Raw genomic sequence first — 20,213 nt, forward strand, 5'->3', positions numbered from 1 at the left:
CAAAACAGAAGAATGCATCAGGAATCTCCCAACGTTTTCTGGAATCATGTATCGCATGACCATCAATCATCATGACCTAATCAACATAGCTACTCAGTGTACACTCTTGCCGAACACTCAAGTTTTAACTGCATCCAATAGAGACACCTATTTAGAACTGTATACAAGTCCTGCCTCGACATTGCCTAATGTTACAGCGACTTTTGATTTTTGGAAAAACGAACAGCGATATTTCATCTTAATATAAGTACGATAACTTTATTCAGTGACTTCTGACTTGATCTAAAACCAGTTTTTGTAAATTGTGGAGTTCATTTTTGCACAGAAAATAAGTATTTCCTAATTAGTAAATTTCACTTTATTGTGTACTCGCCTCAATGTCACTGCAAGCATTTCAGGAGGAGAAATGCAGTTTTGCTTGTTGGTATCTTCATGTTGGAAATGAGGTCGTAAAATTGAGAATTTGTCAAATGATGTTTTTGACATTCCAAAAAAATTAACGTGCTTTCTATCGTCCTCTCAATTTTTCATACAGCATACTGAATGCAGCAAATTTAAATCAGTCTGCACCCAATACTTGCTATATTGACACTGTTTCTTGTAATAAAAATAGCAGTGTGAAACTAAAGTGCTAACACCCATATTATCCATCCTACTGCTCCCTTCCACAGGGCTCGACTGCACTACTTCTGGCATGCATACCATCTCCATCAACAAGACCACAGATTTTTTTTTTTTTTTTTTTTACTGCCCAACAGAAATGCAGGTCCAGCAGAAATTATTCTCGTGGACAAATGCCCTTACATAACAATATCACTGGTGTCAATTTGCAGTAGGATTTTGTGGCATATGCTGAGTTCGAACATTAAGAATTACACTGAAGAAAATGTTATACTGCCACTTTCAGCATGAATGCAGAAAATATTTTTCTTGTGAAACACAACTTTTTTGCACACGAAGTAATGAGTGTTATCGACAGAGGATCTGTAATTTATTCCATATTTCTAGAAGACTTAACATCGTTTCTCTCAAGACACTTCTAATCTTATTTTGTGCCTATGGAATACCATCTCAGTTGTTCAACTAAATTCATGGTTTCCTGTCAGGAAGGTCACTGATTGCAGTAATCCATAGAATGTCACTGAGTAAAACAGAAACGATAGCCAGTGTTCTCGAAGTAAATGTTAAAGGCCTTCTGTTCTTCCTAATCTATATATGCGATTTAGGAGAATCTAGGCAGCCTCAGACTGATTGCAGATGAGGCTGTCATTTACCATCTAGCACAATCATCAGAAGTTCAAAACCAATTGCAAAATGACTTCAACACAATATTCGTATGTTGCAAAACATGGCAATTGTCTCTAAATAAGGGAAAGTGTGATGTCATCCACATGAGTACGAAAAGAAATCCATTTGATTTTTGTTACATGATAAATCACACAAATCTAAATGCTGTCAGTTTCATTAAATACCCAGGAATTACAATTACGAACAACTTAAATTGAAATGATCACATAGATAATGTTGTTGGGAAGGTAAACCAAAGACTGTGTTTTACTGGCAGAACACTTAGCAGATGCAACAGATATACTAAAGAGATTGCCTACACTACACTTGTCTGGCCTCTGGTACGAGTGCTGCTGTGCTGCATGGGATCCTTACCAGACAGGATTGATGGAGCACATCGAGAAAGTCCAAAGAAGGGCAGCTCTTTTGCATTATCAAAAAGGGAGGAGATAGTGTCATAGGTACGATAAGCAAGTTGGGGTGGCAATCATTAAAACAAAGACATTTTCATTGCAGTGAGATCCTCACAAAATTTCAATCAAATTTTCCCATCTCAATGTAAAAATATTTTATTGTCATCAACATAAATAGGGAGAAACAATCATCATAATAAAATAACAGAAATCAGAGCTTGCACAGAAATATTTAAGTGTTCATTTCTCCCATGTGCTGTTAGAGAGTGGAAAAGTAGAGAGATAGTCTGAAAGTGGTTCAGGGACTTCGCTGCCTGGCACTCAATTGTGAATTGCAGAGCAGTCATGTAGACGTGTAGATTTTCCACTGCACAGTTTTTTCTGTGCACACTCTTGTAGAACATGTCTTCTTTTCTGGGGGCAGAAATCTGTCAGCAAAATGCCAACCTAGAAGTCTATTGCTACACACATTTTGGGGAGTAGCAGTACGTTGATGTGTACTCCCTTTCTTCAAATCTCCTCATCTAACTGAAGAAGAAAATTTGCCACATGACAGGCTTTGTTCTGATTATTTCTTGTTTTTCAGTACATCTGCATTTTTATAAAGGTGGCAAAAAAGTTTCTTCCACTATTTCATTTGCCGTCTCTTGAAAGGCTTGTTAGATATGAATTGTCCATTCCTGTGTACACCAGTCTTATTGAGATTGTGGTCTAGAAATGCATAGGGTTTTATCTTCTTTGTCATGCCTGTATTGCTGCAAACCTCTACTTCTGTTTTCGTCACCTTGTGAAGACTTGACAAACACAGAGCAATTCCTGAGACCCTCCCCTTCAGAGTCAATAAATGTTTCTTCCTCATAAATATAGTCATCTTTCTTTAGCTTTCTGTTAAGTGCACCTTGTTTAGGAAGCCCTCTACAATTTGGTATGCACATTCCCACAGCCTTGGTCTCATTCTCCCACAGAAAATTGAAACAGCTGGTGAACTGTAACATCTGTGTCACATAAATGGTCTTCACTTGTTGAGTTAGCCAGACCAAAGTCTCTGAAAAACAGTGGTGACTGAATTGTCTTCCTGCCCTTTATCTGTGCGAACTCCCAGTGCATCAAACACATCTTGTCTTCGAATTGGATAGGGTAAACAGCTGGATACCATAGTTGTCAGATGCGTCTTTATAAAGACACGAAAAATAACTCTTCCCCTGAATTCACACATGCCTTCATCAATGGTAAAATTTTCCTCAGGTGAAAATAAATGCTGAAAACTGTGAAAGTAAATGTTTTTATGCATGGCATCCTGGCCAGGCTCGTTTCTTCACATGTATGAGGCATTGTCATTCAAATGCAAGCAAGAGTGAATAGTGAAAAATCTATTTCTAATGGTGTGTAAACTAAGTTATTTGTATACCAGTCAACACACAGTCTTTACTAGGCACATATGGATTATAACAGCAAAGAATAAATACATTTCATGAAGTTTTAGCCCAGCCCATGTGTTCCATATGCCTGTGGATTTCACACTATTTGATCTTATGTTATCTGAAATTGATTTTGTATACTTGTTAATTTCTGCCTTTATGTGCTTTATCCTTGATTCAGGAAAAAATATTGAAAGGGCTGCTGCTGTCATCGACTCCTGCAACAGATCAACGTTTTTCTTTGAGTTTGGGCAATGAAGGTTGCTCGTCTAATGTAATACATCCTAATTCCACTTCTGGAAATTTTGCAGCACTACGTCTCTTATACAAGATGGCTCTAATGAAATACTACCTTGACCATTAGGAGGTGCAAGTGTATTGTGCACTGTTTAAGGTGGAATAATGTCTGAAAACACAATGGAATATAACTTACATAGTAGATTTCTCAAGCAAAATAATGTAGAATAATGGAACATTGAACTGACTTTTTTTTTAGATAATTGTATTCAGTTTCAAAAACTTTTTGGAACTAGAGGTCTCAACTGGTTGATTCAAAATATTCCCTATATTAGCATTGGTTAAAAACTTTTGACATGTTTACCAGAATACACTCTGCTAGCACAACAAGAAACCTGTGAAAAGTACGGTGCCACACATCAGTGCAGGGCAAGTGAGGGTTAAACTTGAGAATGCCAAAATAGTTTTAGAAACATTCGTATGACAGCAGCACCATGCAAAGGCCAGTTCACAGTGCTCCAAACCTGAAGAGAAACCGCGATCAGAATGAGAACCATGTGAATGCAGAAGAATGAGCAGAGCTCAAGCATGCAATGCTTCCAGTGTTCCTGCAACATGGCCTGTGCTCGGACTTGGGACTCAACGTGTTGATGACTGGCTTGGCCCGTTAGTGTATAGAGAAAAGTAATTATTTAATGCTATCTTGTCCTCTGGGTGTAAAACACTTTTTTGTATGCGGACTTTTAAAATGGCAAATGTGCAGTGACAGTACTGCTTGCAACTGTTTACGACAATGATATAGTTTTGGACTAATATTACAGAATAAACATAGTGGAGATATACCTGAAGTATAACTAGCTGATTATAATACTCCAGAGTGGCAAAAAACAAATACACTAATTCCCATACCTATTTCATTCAATGTGCTAACACTTTCCTGCACTTTAAACACTTATTGGGGAATTTTTTTTCTTTATTTAATAACATAGTTAGCACAAAGAACAGTACTGTGACAAAACAGAAGATAAACTTTCAGAGTACAAGGAAGTGTGGAACCAGACAGCAAAGGAGCTATGTGAAACAAAGTCACAAAATAAACCTACATTACTCAGTCAGAATTCAAAAGGAACAACAGCAAGAACTTTCACAGAACCTTCTAGCAGCAGGTAAATAGCTATCAACCACTAAGTTTGAATTTCATGAGCAATGATGATAAACTGGCAGTGAACAATAAAGACAACCGAGTGATCTAAGCCAACTACTTAGATAAACTGCGCAACTGCAAAGACATCAGAGACAAATGTCTGAGAATAGTTCCAGGGTGCAGGAACAATGATTTATTTCTTTCTACTTATGAAAAACTTATGACGATAATTGCAGAACTAAACCACTGGGGAAGACGGTCACAGTGGAAATAATGAAAAATTATCACCACTAATGCCCTAAGTCAAAGAGATGGGAATGATATGGGAAACTTGAGTGATACCTGGCAAATGTAAAACAGTGCTTATTCACCTTCTATATGAAATTGGGGATAGAACTGACACCAACAATTAACATAGTATTTCTATCACATCTAAAATGTAGACGATATCTTCTAAAGCACTGCAGTCTTGGCTGGTGGAGTAAGTAGATCATCAAGTTGGTTTCAGGAAAGGAAGGTCCTGTGACAAACACATCTGGAGACTGAAAAGAGATTAGAAAATTACATCTCTAAAGATCTGGTAATGGTCATCATCACAAGAAAGCCTATGATACTGTCGACCAAAAAACATTGTTTTACACTTTGATAGAATTGGTAGAGGACACAAAAATCTCCAACGAAACAAAGTACATAACCAACAGCCTAACAGCGCCTCATCACCTGTCAACAGAGTACAATCAAAAAGAAAGTGGGAAGTGTCAGACATCTCGGTGAAATAGTGCAGATGGAAATTAGTCAGAAAGAAGTTAATGACAGCAGGAGACAGAAAATGGTTATTGCTTTTCACAGGACACACATATTATACAAGACAAAGGCAGCACCAAGGAAAGCTAAATTCAGGCACTGTAACACAATGATCAAAACAGCATATCTATATGTAAGTGGATGCCTCAGAATGACAGGGCAGGCTGGCTGGCTGGCTGTGAAAAGCTAAGAAATTTGAGTGCAAGATCATTTGAAAACTAAATACACATAGATGTTGAATAGCCAATAAGCGTTAATAAGGAAATAAAGTTCTACGGACATCTGTTCAGGATGGATACAATGCAACTAACAAGTAGATACATTGGACAAGAAACCTTAAGTCTCCAACACATGTTTTAGTTAAGTAAGGAAGGACCTCAATAATATTGGACTGAATCAGTAAGACATCCTTAATTGATCAAAGCACAAACCACTGACCAACAATGTTGCAGGCTTCCACAAAGAGAAAATGCAGAACAGCAGCTGGACACAGGAGAGAATGCAGGCAACCAGATAAAAAGTTAAATTCGTTTGGGCTGCCAAAAAGGCTTCCACAAATGCCTTATCACTGTATGTGTGTGTGCAGTCAAGAAGAAAAAATCCTGAATTTTTCCCAGTTAAAAATGCAGTTTATCCCAGTGAAAATATAACATGCCACATGAGAAAGTACATTTTTTTCCATGTTATGTGACAACATACTTTCCTTCCGAGGTGTAAAACATGTCAAAATCTCCTTGAATGATAAAGGTTTCGTACACTCGTGCAGAACTTCCCAGCACTTTAGGTAATAAAACCCAGCAAAAACCAACAGATTTTGGGAAGATACTTGATGCTTGACAACATATATACTGCATATTTTAGTATTACAAAAGTATAAATACAGATTTCAGGAAATACAGCAAGGTAGCTTCCAAAGCACTGAAATAGAGATTGTGATGCAATTTTGTCAGCCAATCATAGCTCCCATCACGTGAGCTGGCCAGCCAACGACAGCAGATATTCTAAGCGTAGGACACTTGATGATGTGTCAGCCAATAGCAACGTGACTTAAGTAGCTCAAACACACAAATAGCAAAAGTTAATGGTTTAAATTCATATACATACAGTATAGCTACAAGGTAAGTTACATTTTCAATAAAATGTTGGTCTTTTTTTTAGTGCATGTTAGTCTCCAAAACACAACAAACACAATAAAATTTTAAATGATGACATAAATGACTTGTCTTCTGGGCCAGAAATTTTTCCAAGTGGCTGGTCCTGAAAGTGTTAAGTTTTGAATGCAAGTCAGAAACTCCACGACTTAAGAAATTCATCACACATTCTCATCACACACAACATAATTCCTCTTGTGTAAAGGGAAACTTACTTTGAAAGTAACACTTCTCCAACCACCATTCACACTACTTCTCGTGACCTGTTAGAAACATAAACAATTATGTCATACTCATCAAAAGTTATTTTTTGTTATGAAGTATTGCATAGTCTCCATCCTACAGTCTTTGACACATTTTGCTATCGGCCGGCACGTGTGTGTACTGTGTTTTGTTGTTCTAAATGGCACATTTTTTGCAACTAAAGCTGCAGTAGCTGGCTAAAGTAAAATTCTTTGTTAGAGTGTCAGTTCTTACCAGTCAAAATTTTTTTTAAAAATTGCAAACTAAAACAACGAAAAATTTCTGAAATTCTAGAAAATCCCTAGGTTTTTCCCAGATTTCTCCCGGATGATAAAATTCCTGTGGATTTGGGGGGAGCGGGGGGGGGGGGGGGGGGGGGGGGTTGGGTTATTTGGGGGAAGAGACCAAACAGCGAGGTCATCGGTCTCATCGGATTAGGGAAGGATGGCGAAGGAAGTCGGCCGTGCCCTTTCAAAGGAACCATCCCAGCATTTGCCTGGAGTGATTTAGGGAACTCACGGAAAATCTAAATCAGGATGGCTGGACGCGGGATTGGACCGTCGTCCTCCCGAATGCGAGTCCAGTGTGCTACCACTGTGCCACCTCGCTCGGTCCTGTGGATTTCCCAGGGTGTATACACCCTGCTTATAGTTACCTGATGTAGTCTCTAATGGACCTCAACAAGAATAAAAACGCTCAGTTATATTATTGTTAGATCAATTGAAAATCATTTGAGTGTAGAAACTGGAATCAAACAGCAAGGACTAGCACTTTCCAAATAACAGGTGTTTCAGAGGGGTTTTGGAAAGGGGAAAATATTAATCCTATACTCTGTATGTGAGGACATTAATGAACAAACTGAAAAAATTACAATCTGAGGATTGCCAATACTGGTCTATGAAAGTGATTAATTACCTTAGCCCTGATACAGCTGAAGTATGAGAGATGCTTTTGACCCGCAAGAAAAGAGCTGTTACATTTTCTTATTTAGTTTCATACTCACCTTCTTTTGCATAATAATATTAAAAAGTAATACCCATGATAGCATACATAGCCTCAAATATACACCTAAGGAACTGACTACATCACAGGACCCTACCAATATGCCACTGAATATGGGCTTGACTGACTTCAGCTACAACACACCAAATATTGTACATTACAATGGCACTGGCTAAAATGAAGGGACCACATTTACCTGTCTTGTTAAGGCGAGACATAAAATCAACTGCTTGATTATAAGCACGCTGCATAGCATCTATTGTAATTACTGGTTCAAGTTTCGGCCAACGGTTGTCGTCGTTAAGCCAGGAATGGCATACAACAGCCACTTGCGTGCCCAGTGGCTTTGTCAAGACCAACACATCCCCAGGCTTAGCTTCATTTGGCCTGAAAAGAAATATGCTTGAAGTGGACAGTTATGAAAGCTGCCATATTGTTTTATGTATTCAGTTCAATGCTTACAAAACGAAATGTGCAGTATCATAAAACATACAGATAGACAGACAACAGACGATCCAGGATTATTTTAACCACTACTAACTGGAGCAGTTATTCATTAATTCAGTACACAGCTGCTGAGCAGCAGTGCTCTTCAAACATGGAAAAACTAACAATTTTAACTGTGTGAAAACTACGTTTCATAATGGTGAAGTAATTCATTGAATAGTCCAATTTTTCAGTGAACTTACTTAACTACAGGGTGTTTCAAAAATGACCGGTATATTTGAAACGGCAATAAAAACTAAACGAGTAGCGATAGAAATACACTGTTTGTTGCAATATGCTTGGGACAACAGTACATTTTCAGGCGGACAAACTTTCGAAATTACAGTAGTTACAATTTTCAACAACAGATGGCGCTGCAAGTGATGTGACAGATATAGAAGACAACGCAGTCTGTGGGTGCGCCATTCTGTACGTCGTCTTTCTGCTGTAAGCGTGTGCTGTTCACAACGTGCAAGTGTGCTGTAGACAACATGGTTTATTCCTTAGAACAGAGGATTTTTCTGGTGTTGGAATTCCACCGCCTAGAACACAGTGTTGTTGCAACAAGACGAAGTTTTCAACGGAGGTTTAATGTAACCAAAGGACCGAAAAGCGATACAATAAACGATCTGTTTGAAAAATTTCAACGGACTGGGAACGTGACGGATGAACGTGCTGGAAAGGTAGGGCGACCGCGTACGGCAACCACAGAGGGCAACGCGCAGCTAGTGCAGCAGGTGATCCAACAGCGGCCTCGGGTTTCCGTTCGCCGTGTTGCAGCTGCGGTCCAAATGACGCCAACGTCCACGTATCGTCTCGTGCGCCAGAGTTTACACCTCTATCCATACAAAATTCAAACGCGGCAACCCCTCAGCGCCGCTACCATTGCTGCACGAGAGACATTCGCTAACGATATAGTGCACAGGATTGATAACGGCGATATGCATGTGGGCAGCATTTGGTTTACTGACGAAGCTTATTTTTACCTGGACGGCTTCGTCAATAAACAGAACTGGCGCATATGGGGAACCGAAAAGCCCCATGTTGCAGTCCCATCGTCCCTGCATCCTCAAAAAGTACTGGTCTGGGCCGCCATTTCTTCCAAAGGAATCATTGGCCCATTTTTCAGATCCGAAACGATTACTGCATCACGCAATCTGGACATTCTTCATGAATTTGTGGCGGTACAAACTGCCTTAGACGACACTGCGAACACCTCGTGGTTTATGCAAGATGGTGCCCGGCCACATCGCACGGCCGACGTCTTTAATTTCCTAAATGAATATTTCGATGATCGTGGGATTGCTTTGGGCTATCCGAAACATACAGGAGGCGGCGTGGATTGGCCTCCCTATTCGCCAGACATGAACCCCTGTGACTTCTTTCTGTGGGGACACTTGAAAGACCAGGTGTACTGCCAGAATCCAGAAACAATTGAACAGCTGAAGCAGTACATCTCATCTGCATGTGAAGCCATGATGCCAGACACGTTGTCAAAGGTTTCGGGTAATTTCATTCAGAGACTACGCCATATTATTGCTACACATGGTGGATATGTGGAAAATATCGTACTATAGAGTTTCCCAGACCGCAGCGCCATCTGTTGTTGAAAATTGTAACTACTGTAATTTCGAAAGTTTGTCTGCCTGAAAATGTGCTGTTGTCCCAAGCATATTGCAACAAACGGTGTATTTCTATCGCTGCTCGTTTAGTTTTTATTGCCGTTTCAAATATACCGGTCATTTTTGAAACACCCTGTATGATCCATTACTTTCTTTATGTTACAAACAACTGTTTGTCGAGGTAAATCAGTTAACAAACTGATTGACTTGGAAGGTCTAAGTCGTGGACGTGTTCAAAAATCAGAATGATTACTGATGACTTTAAGACCAGTAGTGGAAATATGTTTATTTAAAAAAAAACCTTGTGCACATTAGTTACTAATAATGGTATTGGCACATGAATCACTTCTGATGAACAAATTCCAAACAACAGCAAGTAACAGCTACTTGTTATACACCATGAATTACACGACAAGTTTTTCCAAGAAAGTAGAAGCAACACAATGTCAGAATTTAAGCTGTGAAGGCATGTAATGACTAGTGGTTTGCTGTTGAGTGTTCACCTGCACCAGGTAGTAACTGACACACAGGCAAGGAATTCAGACAAAGATTTCATACACCAAATGTACCCTTCACCTCTCATCTGAACGGCAGTAATTTTCATATTTTATTTGAGCTCTAACAAGATTTTCAGGAATACATTTTTCTTAAAAATTTAAATAATATTGATATTCCAAACTGCCTGATTAACCTTCTCCAGATTATTATTCACATATAGGAATGTTAAACATTAACACACCTGATGAAACCCAACATTTGCTATTTTCCTGCAAAAACTTCCAGTGTAAACTTTTCATTACCAAATTTATTTAAGACTGAAATATCTCCACACAGCTACCAACTTGTAGAAAGGGTACACACTACCAAAAGATTGAAGAACACATGCACCATATGCTACAATTATTTCTGTCAACGCAGCATTTCTACATCTACATCTACATCCAGACTCCACAAGGCACCTGACGGTGTGTGGCGGAGGGTACCTTGAGTACCTCTATCGGTTCTCCCTTCTATTCCAGTCTCGTATTGTTCGTGGAAAGAAGGATTTCACAGTTGTTACTGTCCTATTTATACAGTAGATTTCACCAATGAAATATTTTTTATCAACCGAGTGTTGCTTAACATTTCTGTATTTCTTAGCAAAATTCTCTAGGAATAATCCGTTCATTATCTTCACTAAAAAATCAACTCCCCCTGCCACTCCTAAGAATATTCTTTTATCGTTAAGAAAGAACTGTTTCAGGTCAAGCTACTTCTGTTCTCAAAATACAGTAAGACTGAGTTAACTAAACTCTGTTCAACTGAACCCCAGGTTACCCAAAATGCCTCCAAAAATTTAAAAGAACTGTACTGTTAGAAATAATTGAAGATGAGAACTTGCTGGACTGTGGTTAGTACGGAGTGGTCAATGCCTGATCTTGAATTGCTTCCCCATCCATCAACTTACCAGTCTAGGCAAAGCTACACTGCCAACAATAGTGCACTCAAGAGATTGTTTGTTTACATTGCATGTGTATATTTTTACTATGATACAAAGTATTAAGTACAGTTCAATGTATATTAATGTACTGTAATTACAAAAATGTAATTTTATCTTTAATAAAGAAAGTAAGTGTAGCCTACAAAGAAATTTTTGAAGACATTGACCTTCAAAACTTTTCAAAAATGCATACTGTTATTACAGTACCAAATACTGTAGTAGATATTTGATGTTCATGACTTAATTGAAGAAACTGTTATCCAGAATGGCTTCCCCCTTTAGTTGGGTTAACTGGGGCTATACTGTGTTCTGAAGTCTGCAGTAAAATGATGTAAATTATTATTTTTTCCTTCAAATTCTCCCTTGACGTGCCTCTTGCAGCAGTGAATATTAGTGTGGCCATCGTATGATGTCATACAAACAATATTCAGTTTGTTGCGAATTAGAGAACCCTACATTTATGGACAAGACATCCACAGAAAGATAAAATTAAAATAATCCTAGGCTGTAGTTGTGTTGTAATCCTCTAGCTATCAAAATTCATCCTGTTAATATTTTTGTTAGAAATGGATGTCAAAGACAATTTGGGAACACTGTAATCACAAGTACAAGTAGTAGTACAACATTTAGTCCTCGATAGCTGTGTTGTGCAGTAAGTGCAGATGGTAAAATTTCCCATTAGAGTAACTAAGTTTGATTCTGGGTCTAGATGCTTTTTTTTATTCTCTAGTTCTGATCTACCCAAAAATACTGTAGTATACACTGTTTCTTAAAAAGTACAATCATCCAGTTACAGTTTTTTTAACACTGAACATAATAATAATCATTGGTCAGATACATCAAAAATATTCATGAACAGGAATAGTCAGTTAAAAATAAATTATCTGTTGTAGGGCGGAAATGATTACGAAGACTATCAACATGGGGATGTCAAACATACATAAATGTAGTTCAGAGGGACCACCTGTAATGCTTTAAATACACTATCGGTGACATCATTTCAATGGACCAGAGGGCACATAAGGATTTAGTTCATGGAATAAAATAGAGTAAACATCTAAAGCTCAAACAAGTCTTTAAAAGATGAATGATAAAAACCACTGTATTATACATTCTGTGACAGTATTACATAATTACATGTGTGTTGTATACTGCATCTAGACCCTGTCTGAATTCTCGAATTAGTGTTTTCTATTGTAAAACACTACACACTACAGTAACTGTGCAGCAATCCTAGACATTACTGAATGAAGATACTTGTCATACAAATGATTATACTGCTGCCAAACTACCTTTCTTTGATATCCATTTTCTACTGAAAATACACACGCGATACAATTTTGGTACAGACTTTTTCACACTGATACAAGGAATCTCGTGTGTGTGTGTGTGTGTGTGTGTGTGTGTGTGTGTGTGTGTGTGTGTGTGTGTGTGTGTGTTTTTTTACACTTGACATTTCCATGCAAGGAACAAAAGCAAAACCACAAAAACCCTGTATGTTAATGTTAACCAAAGAGAGGGAAGATGAAAAGTAAATCATTGTACCACAGATGTGTGGAAGCGCATGGGCACATTTAAAATACCACAAAAGTCCACTAGATTTTGATACGAACACACTACCATATCCCAGTCCATGCCACACCTTGAACAAGGCTACGGATTAATAACAGACAAATCAGTTTTACACAACTACTGATGAAAATATGCAGTTTAACTACCAGCTGAATTAGACGTCAAACAATTATGCCGATGTTTGAGCCACACAATTAAGATCTAACCAGGACCAATATTATACAGTTCTCTTCAACATCAACACAGAGGTTTATTAGGAGTAAAAGTTCAAAAGCTAATGCAATTTTCTGATCTTTAGGTGTACATAGGTGACGCCTGTAAATCATCTTCAGGTGGGTGGTAGTTTTTCTACATTTTTTTCTAGTTTCTGTTCAGGAATTTCCATTACTGTCAGTTGCTTACCCTTTCTTAAATGTGAAAGAACAAAAATACTAAACCAACAGCACCCCAGTATCAAACAGGAATAAAGTAAAGAATAATATGAAAAACAACAACAAAATCTACTAGGCTAATGTAAATTTTTTTACTAACAACTGTGTTTAAAATTAAGACAGACACTTCAATACGCACATGACAAATTCATCTTGAGTACAAACACTTGTTGCAACGCCTCCGATAATACACCAAGGATTAATTCCAGTGTGGCCGCCAGTCACAAGGGCGCCTGCTCGCTTAGCACAGTTCTGAAACAACCAACCGTTGTACTGTACTATGATACTATCTTACATTACACATAATTCAATTTATTTAATATAGTCCACTATGGAGGAAAGAGAGCAACGAAATTAGCTTATAATGTATTGCACAATCATAATAATATAGGACACTATGCATTATCAAATGTAATGGAAGTTGGATACTCACTTGAGCAATACACATATCAACTTTATAGTCTTTAAAGTCTAAATACATAATACTTCCCATTTCCATTGTGCACTTTATCTTCTGTATCCTGTATTCATCCACTTTTACAGCACTGTCCTTCGGTAAAACAAGGAAACTGTCAAATGCGACATCACTACCTACCCTGAAATTTTTTATGCATGAAGAACATACCAGAAGAAATGCACTGCCAAAATTTTAGCAGCTAAGACATACTGCAAGTACTTTGTTGAAGTTACTCATTTTTGCTGCACAAAGAACTGATTATAACAGCAGTTTATACAGTCCTCCTTGCTTAGTGTGTGAATTGGCGAATGAGAAGCAGAAGCAGCAGCAGCACTACACTGCGCAAAAATCCAAGGGCACATACATTAATTTTAAGCACCTAAAGTTTTAGCTACACCAGACTTCAAGGAAATGAACACCAAGTAGACGAGCATTGACAGGCGCTTTGCCAGTTGCTTGTATTTGTGAACAAGCGTTTACACTGATAAATATTGTGAGATACGACACTAATGATTATCTGAATCAAAAATGTCTAGTGAACATGCATATCTTAAGAGTTATGGACACTATCTTCAATACTGTGTAGCATATCTCTTCTACTGCAAAATCTTTGCTTTCAATATTTTTGGAGGAGGCAGTATGGATGAAAACAAGAAACACTTGCCTAGTAAACATGTGCTCTAAAACACTATGAGCACTTGCTCAGAAGAAGAGACATGTTTCACAGTATCAAACATGAGTAAGTTCTCACATCTTATAGTATGCATTTTTGGGCACATGATTCCTAGACTTTTTTGCTTTGACTTATCATTCCTGTCATATACCTGAATCCTGACGAATCCTCTTGAGATGCCTGTGGAATTACATCTACATCTACGTGATTACTCTGTTATTCACAATGAAGTGACTGGCAGAGGGTTAAATGAACCACCTTCAAGCTGTCTGTCTACCGTTCTACTCTCAAACGGCACGCAGGAAAAACAAGCACTTAAATTTTTCTGTGCAAGCCCCGATTTCTCTTATTTTATCGTGATAATCATTTCTCCCTATGTAGGTGGGAGCCAACAGAATTTTTTTCGCAATTGGAGGAGAAAACTGGTGACTGAAATTTCATGAGAAGATCCCGTCGCAATGAAAAACGCCTTTGTTTAAATGATTGCTAGTCCAATTCACATATCACGTTTGTGACACTTTCTCCCCTATTTCGCGATAATACAAAACGAGCTGCCCTTCTTTGTCCTTTTTTTATGTCATCCATCAGTCCCACCTGATGCGGATCACACACCGCACAGCAATACTCCAGAATAGGGCAGACAAGCGTGGTGTAAGTAGTCTCTTTAGTAGACCTGTTGCACCTTCTAAGCGTTCTGCCAATGAATCACAGTGTTTGGTTTGCTCTACCCACAATATTATCTATGTGATCGTTCCAATTTTGGTTATTTGTAACTGTAATACCTAAGTATTTAGTTGAATTTACAGCCTTCAGATTTGTGTGACTTATCGCTTAATCGAAATTTAGCTGATTTCTTTTAGCACCCATGTGAATAACATCGCACTTTTCTTTATTCGGGTCAATTGCCACTTTTTGCACCATACAGATATCTTATCTAAATCATTTTGCAAGTAGTTTTGATCATCTGATGACTTTACAAGACGGTAAATTACAGCATCATGTGCAAACGATCTAAGACGGCTACTAAGATTGTCTCCTATGTCGTTAATATAGATCAGGAACAATAGAGGGCTTATAGCACTTTCTTGGGGAACGCCGGATATTACTTCTGTTTTACTAGATGACTTTCCATCCATTACTATGAACTGTGACCTTTCTGACAGGAAATCACGAATCCAGTCGCACAACTGAGGCAATACTCCGTAGGCACGCAGTTTGGTTAGAAGACGCTTGTGAGGAACGGTGTCTAAAGCTTCCTGGAAATCTAAAAATAAGGAATCAATTTGACATCCCTTGTCGATAGCACTGATTACTTCATGAGTATAAAGAGCCAGTTGTGTTTCTCAAGAATGATATTTTCAAATCGTTTTCTTTGAGGTAGTTCATAATGTTCGAATACAGTATATTTTCCAAAACCCTACTGCAAATCGACGTTAGTGATATAGGCCTGTAATTCAGAGGATTACTAGTACTTCCCTTTTTGGGTATTGGTGTGACTTGAGCAGTTTTCCAATCTTTAGGTACAGATCTTTCTGTGAGCGAGTGGTTGTGTATATCTGCTAAATATGGAGCTATTTTATCAGCATACTCAGAGTAACCTGACAGGTATACAATCTGGACCAGAGGCCTTGCCTTTACTAAGCGATTTAAGCTGCTTCGTTACTCTGAGGATATCTACTTCTATGTTTCTCATCTTGGCAGTTGTTCTTGATTGCAGTTGTTCTTGATTGGAATTCAGGAATATTTACGTCGTCTTCTTTGGTGAAGGAGTTTCAGAAAATTGTGTTTAATGACTCTGCTTCAGTGGCACTGCTTCAGTGGCACTGTCATCAGTGGCCTCAACATTGTTATCGCGCAGTGAAGGTATTGATTGCGTCTTGCCACTCATGTGCTTTATGTATGACTAGAATCTCTTTGGGTTTTCTGCCAGATTTCGAGACAGAATTTCATTCTGGAAATTATTAAATGCATCTCGCATTGAAGTACACGCCATATTTCGAACTTCTCTAAAACTTTGCCGATCTTGGGGATTTTGAGTTCCTTTAAATTTGGCATGCTTTTTTCGTTGCTTCTGCAACAAGTATGATGGGGGATCAGTAACCTCAGAGCCACGATGCAAAACTTTGATATTCAGGAGGATTATTTTGCTTGGTGAGCACTTTTTTTGTGCAAAATAAGAAAAAAGGCGTGGGGAAGGAGGAATCTGTGAGGAGGCTGAGCACTTAAAACTGAACTGTAGCTCTAGCTTTCCTTAGCATTAGTCCAAAACTTTTCACACATGTCAGCTGATGCTTTTTGCTGGCTTCTCATTACAAACCAGGAGGAGATTTAAAATCAGAGCACTAATTACCAATGACCAACATAATCTGAAGGAACCTGACTGATCAGTGTTACATACAACAGCTGCAGGGATAACAGCAAGCTTCATCTTCATGTCAGCTATGGATTTCTCTACAGTACTCTACAGTATGATGGTCAAAGTAGAGTGGATATAAAATGTAGACTGGCAATGGCAAGGAAAGCGTTTCTGAAGAAGAGAAATTTGTTAACATCGAGTATTGAGTTAAGTGTCGGGAAGTTGTTTCTGAAAGTATTTGTATGGAGTGTAGCCATGTATGGAAGTGAAACATGGACGATAAATAGTTTAGACAAGAAGAGAATAGAAGCTTTTGAAATGTGGTGCTACAGAAGAATGCTGAAGATCAGATGGGTAGATCACATAACTAATGAGGAGGTATTGAATAGAATTGGGGGGAAGAGGAGTTTGTGGCACAACTCGACTAGAAAAAGGGACCGGTTGGTAGGACATGTTCTGAGGCATCAAGGGATCACCAATTTAGTAATGCAGGACAGCGTGGAGGGTCAAAATCGTAGAGGGAGACCAAGAGATGAATACACTAAGCAGATTCAGAAGCACATAGGCTGCAGTAGGTACTGGGAGATGAAGCTTGCACAGGATAGAGTAGCATGGAGTGCTGCATCAAACCAGTCTCAGGACTGAAGAAGAAGAAGAAGAAGAAGACGACGACGACGACGGCGACGACGACAACCTATTAATGGCAATTCGCTTACTCATATACTTTAAGTGATCTTCATAATTTTGTGACTGCCTATTATGTAAGATTCCTTGAACCTGCTTAATCAGATTGAAGAAACCTGGAAATCAGCTGTGTTCACCTCACTTGCAATTCGTTGAGTCCAGTCTCTAAGATTTCCCTCAGTCACTGCATTGTTTCTCATGAACATTTTGTGCTACAAGAGAGTATGGCACCCAAATTGTGAATTTTTCTAAAAGTTTTACTCCTACAGGCAGACAAGCAGTAGAGGCCAGCCCAGCAGATGTACTAATCAAGTAAGCCACTGAATAGTATTGTTGACATTACGACAAACACTTCGGACAGACAGGAGTTTGCGATACTGGTCAACAGTCAAGTTCTTGGAACAGCTAACGCAGTGTGACCAAGTGCGAAGTAATATTTTGTAGGTCGGACACCTGTGTGCCACCGAGAAAATCACATCTTGCAAATTTAATTGGGCCTAGCAACCCTTGCTAAGGCCACAGCATGCTAGGATAAGCTGACAGGCCAAGTTCGATGAAGCAAACTTACTTGCCCCTCTCCAGAAGGACTACATCAGAAACATAGCTATAAGGGTATAAACAATCATGCTTAAGGACTCAAAGCACTCTGTTATGCCACCATTCTGTCAGCATCTTGAACTGGAGAGAAAGGCGGTCTTAGTTTCAGAGAAACCATGACCCGGCTTTGGTGATGGAAATTGGTTGGCAATATGCCACTGATTAACTCAGCACTCTGGCACGAGACACACCACACCTGTTGCTCTGGGACTTGGGGGAAGTTTCGGCGATGTGGGGAGCTGGGGTCCAGCCAGCCTTCACCCTCAGAGACTGGCTGATGGACTGTAAGCTGTCTATGATCTAACTGGGGGAATTGAGCTCTTACGGACTCCTAGCCATCTACAGGTGTAAGTGTGGGTGTTAATTCAGGAACATTTTTGCCAAAAGCAGGAGCATGACTAACACCTCCATAGATATAAAGCTTTGGAAGCCAATCAGGTTCACTCACAGTCCGAGACTGGGAAAATATGGCAAAGTTGGGGTAGCCTCTCTCCCTTTTGATTCAGCAGTAGCTGCACTTATCAATACCTTTTCAGGTAAAACAATGGGAGATGGGTTGGTTTTCATTAATGATGTTGCAGCTACTGCTGCACTGAGTGGATGGTCAGATGAGGTAACCTTTCATGTGGCTAACTTGTGTTGAAGAGGGGTAGCGAACACATATGTTGTATACCATGAGACCCTTAGTAAAGCAGTGCCATTTACAGGGTGTATACGAGGACAAGGAAAAAAAAATTCCGGACTTTTCCAGGATTTCCCGGTTAAAAATACACTTTCTCCCAGATGAAAACACTTTTTCTGTGTTATTAAGTGACTGTATATTTTCCCTCGGAACTGTAAAACTTATCAATCCTTTTGAATGGTTATGTTTTTATATATGAACTTAGAATTTCCTGGCACTTTAGAAAACGAAACTCGGGAAAGAAAACCCCTTTTGGAAAGATTTTTCGCTGCATATTTTCGTATTACGAAAGTATAAATTCGAATTCCACCAAACACTGCATGTTACTTTCTAAACCATTGTAATCAAGATTTTGATGTGCTTTTGTAAGCCAGTCATAGCTCATGTCACGTGATCTCGCCAGCCAATGACAGCACTTATTCAAACCCCAGGATATGTAATGTTGTCAGCTAACAGCAACATCACAGTTAAGTAGTGCGGATACATAAACAAAAAGTTAATATTTTAAATTATCATACATGTGTTGCTACAAGAAAAGCAAAGCTTTCACATATAATATTGGTCTCTAAGGTTAATAAGCTGCAAGAGAAGCTAAGTTTTCACATATAATGTTGATCTTTTTTGCGCGTGGTACACTTTAAGATAGATCTCTCAAATTTGCCAGGAAAATTTTTAGCCGAGTCCAGTGACTTGTCCTCAAAGTTTTCCACAAATAAATTAGCTACCGCAGAGGGGAGAGCGCTTCCCGTAGCACTACATCAATTTGCTCATAATAACGACACAAATGTCTGATCTTCTAGGCTCGAAATAATTCTAAATGGCTCGTCATCAAATGCTCTGTGATTTAAGAAATTCATCGTATATTCTCGCACATAGTTCAACTTGTGTAGAAGGAAATTTACTTTGAAAGTAATGCTTTTCAAACCACCATTCACAATATTTTCCCGCGACCTGTTAGAAATAGGTTCATTTCAGTAGTCATCAGAGAGCGCCAGATAACAGGTGCCACCATGCTTTGCCAGCTCCTATGACACAGGAAGCCCGTATGTACATCCGTGTAAAACATTAAAGATCTTACATTATGTCATAAAAGTAAAGAGACATAAAAGGATACTCAAACAGTATCGGAATTTTGTGAACCATACTAAAATGGCACATTTAAAGTGCATACTTAAAGAGCACATTCCTATATCCAGATTCCCAATGAAGCAGGCCTCGACCTGATATTAAGCTTTTCAGTATGGGTTTCGAGATGTAAATTGTCTTGGAATACCAGTACTGTATTAACTAATTTTTGATTCTTTATTATGGCATAATGCCATACGTGTTAGAAGATGGAAACGTGCACCTGAACTGCAGCAAGCAGTTGAAATTAGCCAATAGTATGGAACTAAACACTTCATTTCAAACACATTGACTGCCTTGTTCTACAAGGTGATTAGTGGATATCTGTCAGAAAAATGGAAATAAAATA

At 38.7% G+C, this 20,213-nt stretch overlaps 1 protein-coding gene across 2 annotated transcripts in view; it reads right to left on the reverse strand.

The window, feature by feature from the left end:
* The window catches only part of LOC124721768 (inactive selenide, water dikinase-like protein), a 152,216-nt gene that overhangs the window by 47,003 nt on the left and 85,000 nt on the right, over window positions 1–20,213 (reverse strand). For both annotated transcript variants that reach the window (XM_047246878.1, XM_047246877.1), the window contains exons 4-5: window positions 13,430–13,542; window positions 7,896–8,086 (exon numbers count right to left, since the gene is read on the reverse strand). In XM_047246878.1, coding sequence (XP_047102834.1) covers window positions 7,896–8,086; window positions 13,430–13,542 — 304 coding nt within the window. The remainder of the gene's footprint in view (window positions 1–7,895; window positions 8,087–13,429; window positions 13,543–20,213) is intronic.

This window comes from Schistocerca piceifrons, chromosome X, assembly GCF_021461385.2.
Source record: "Schistocerca piceifrons isolate TAMUIC-IGC-003096 chromosome X, iqSchPice1.1, whole genome shotgun sequence".
Taxonomy (NCBI): domain Eukaryota; kingdom Metazoa; phylum Arthropoda; class Insecta; order Orthoptera; family Acrididae; genus Schistocerca; species Schistocerca piceifrons.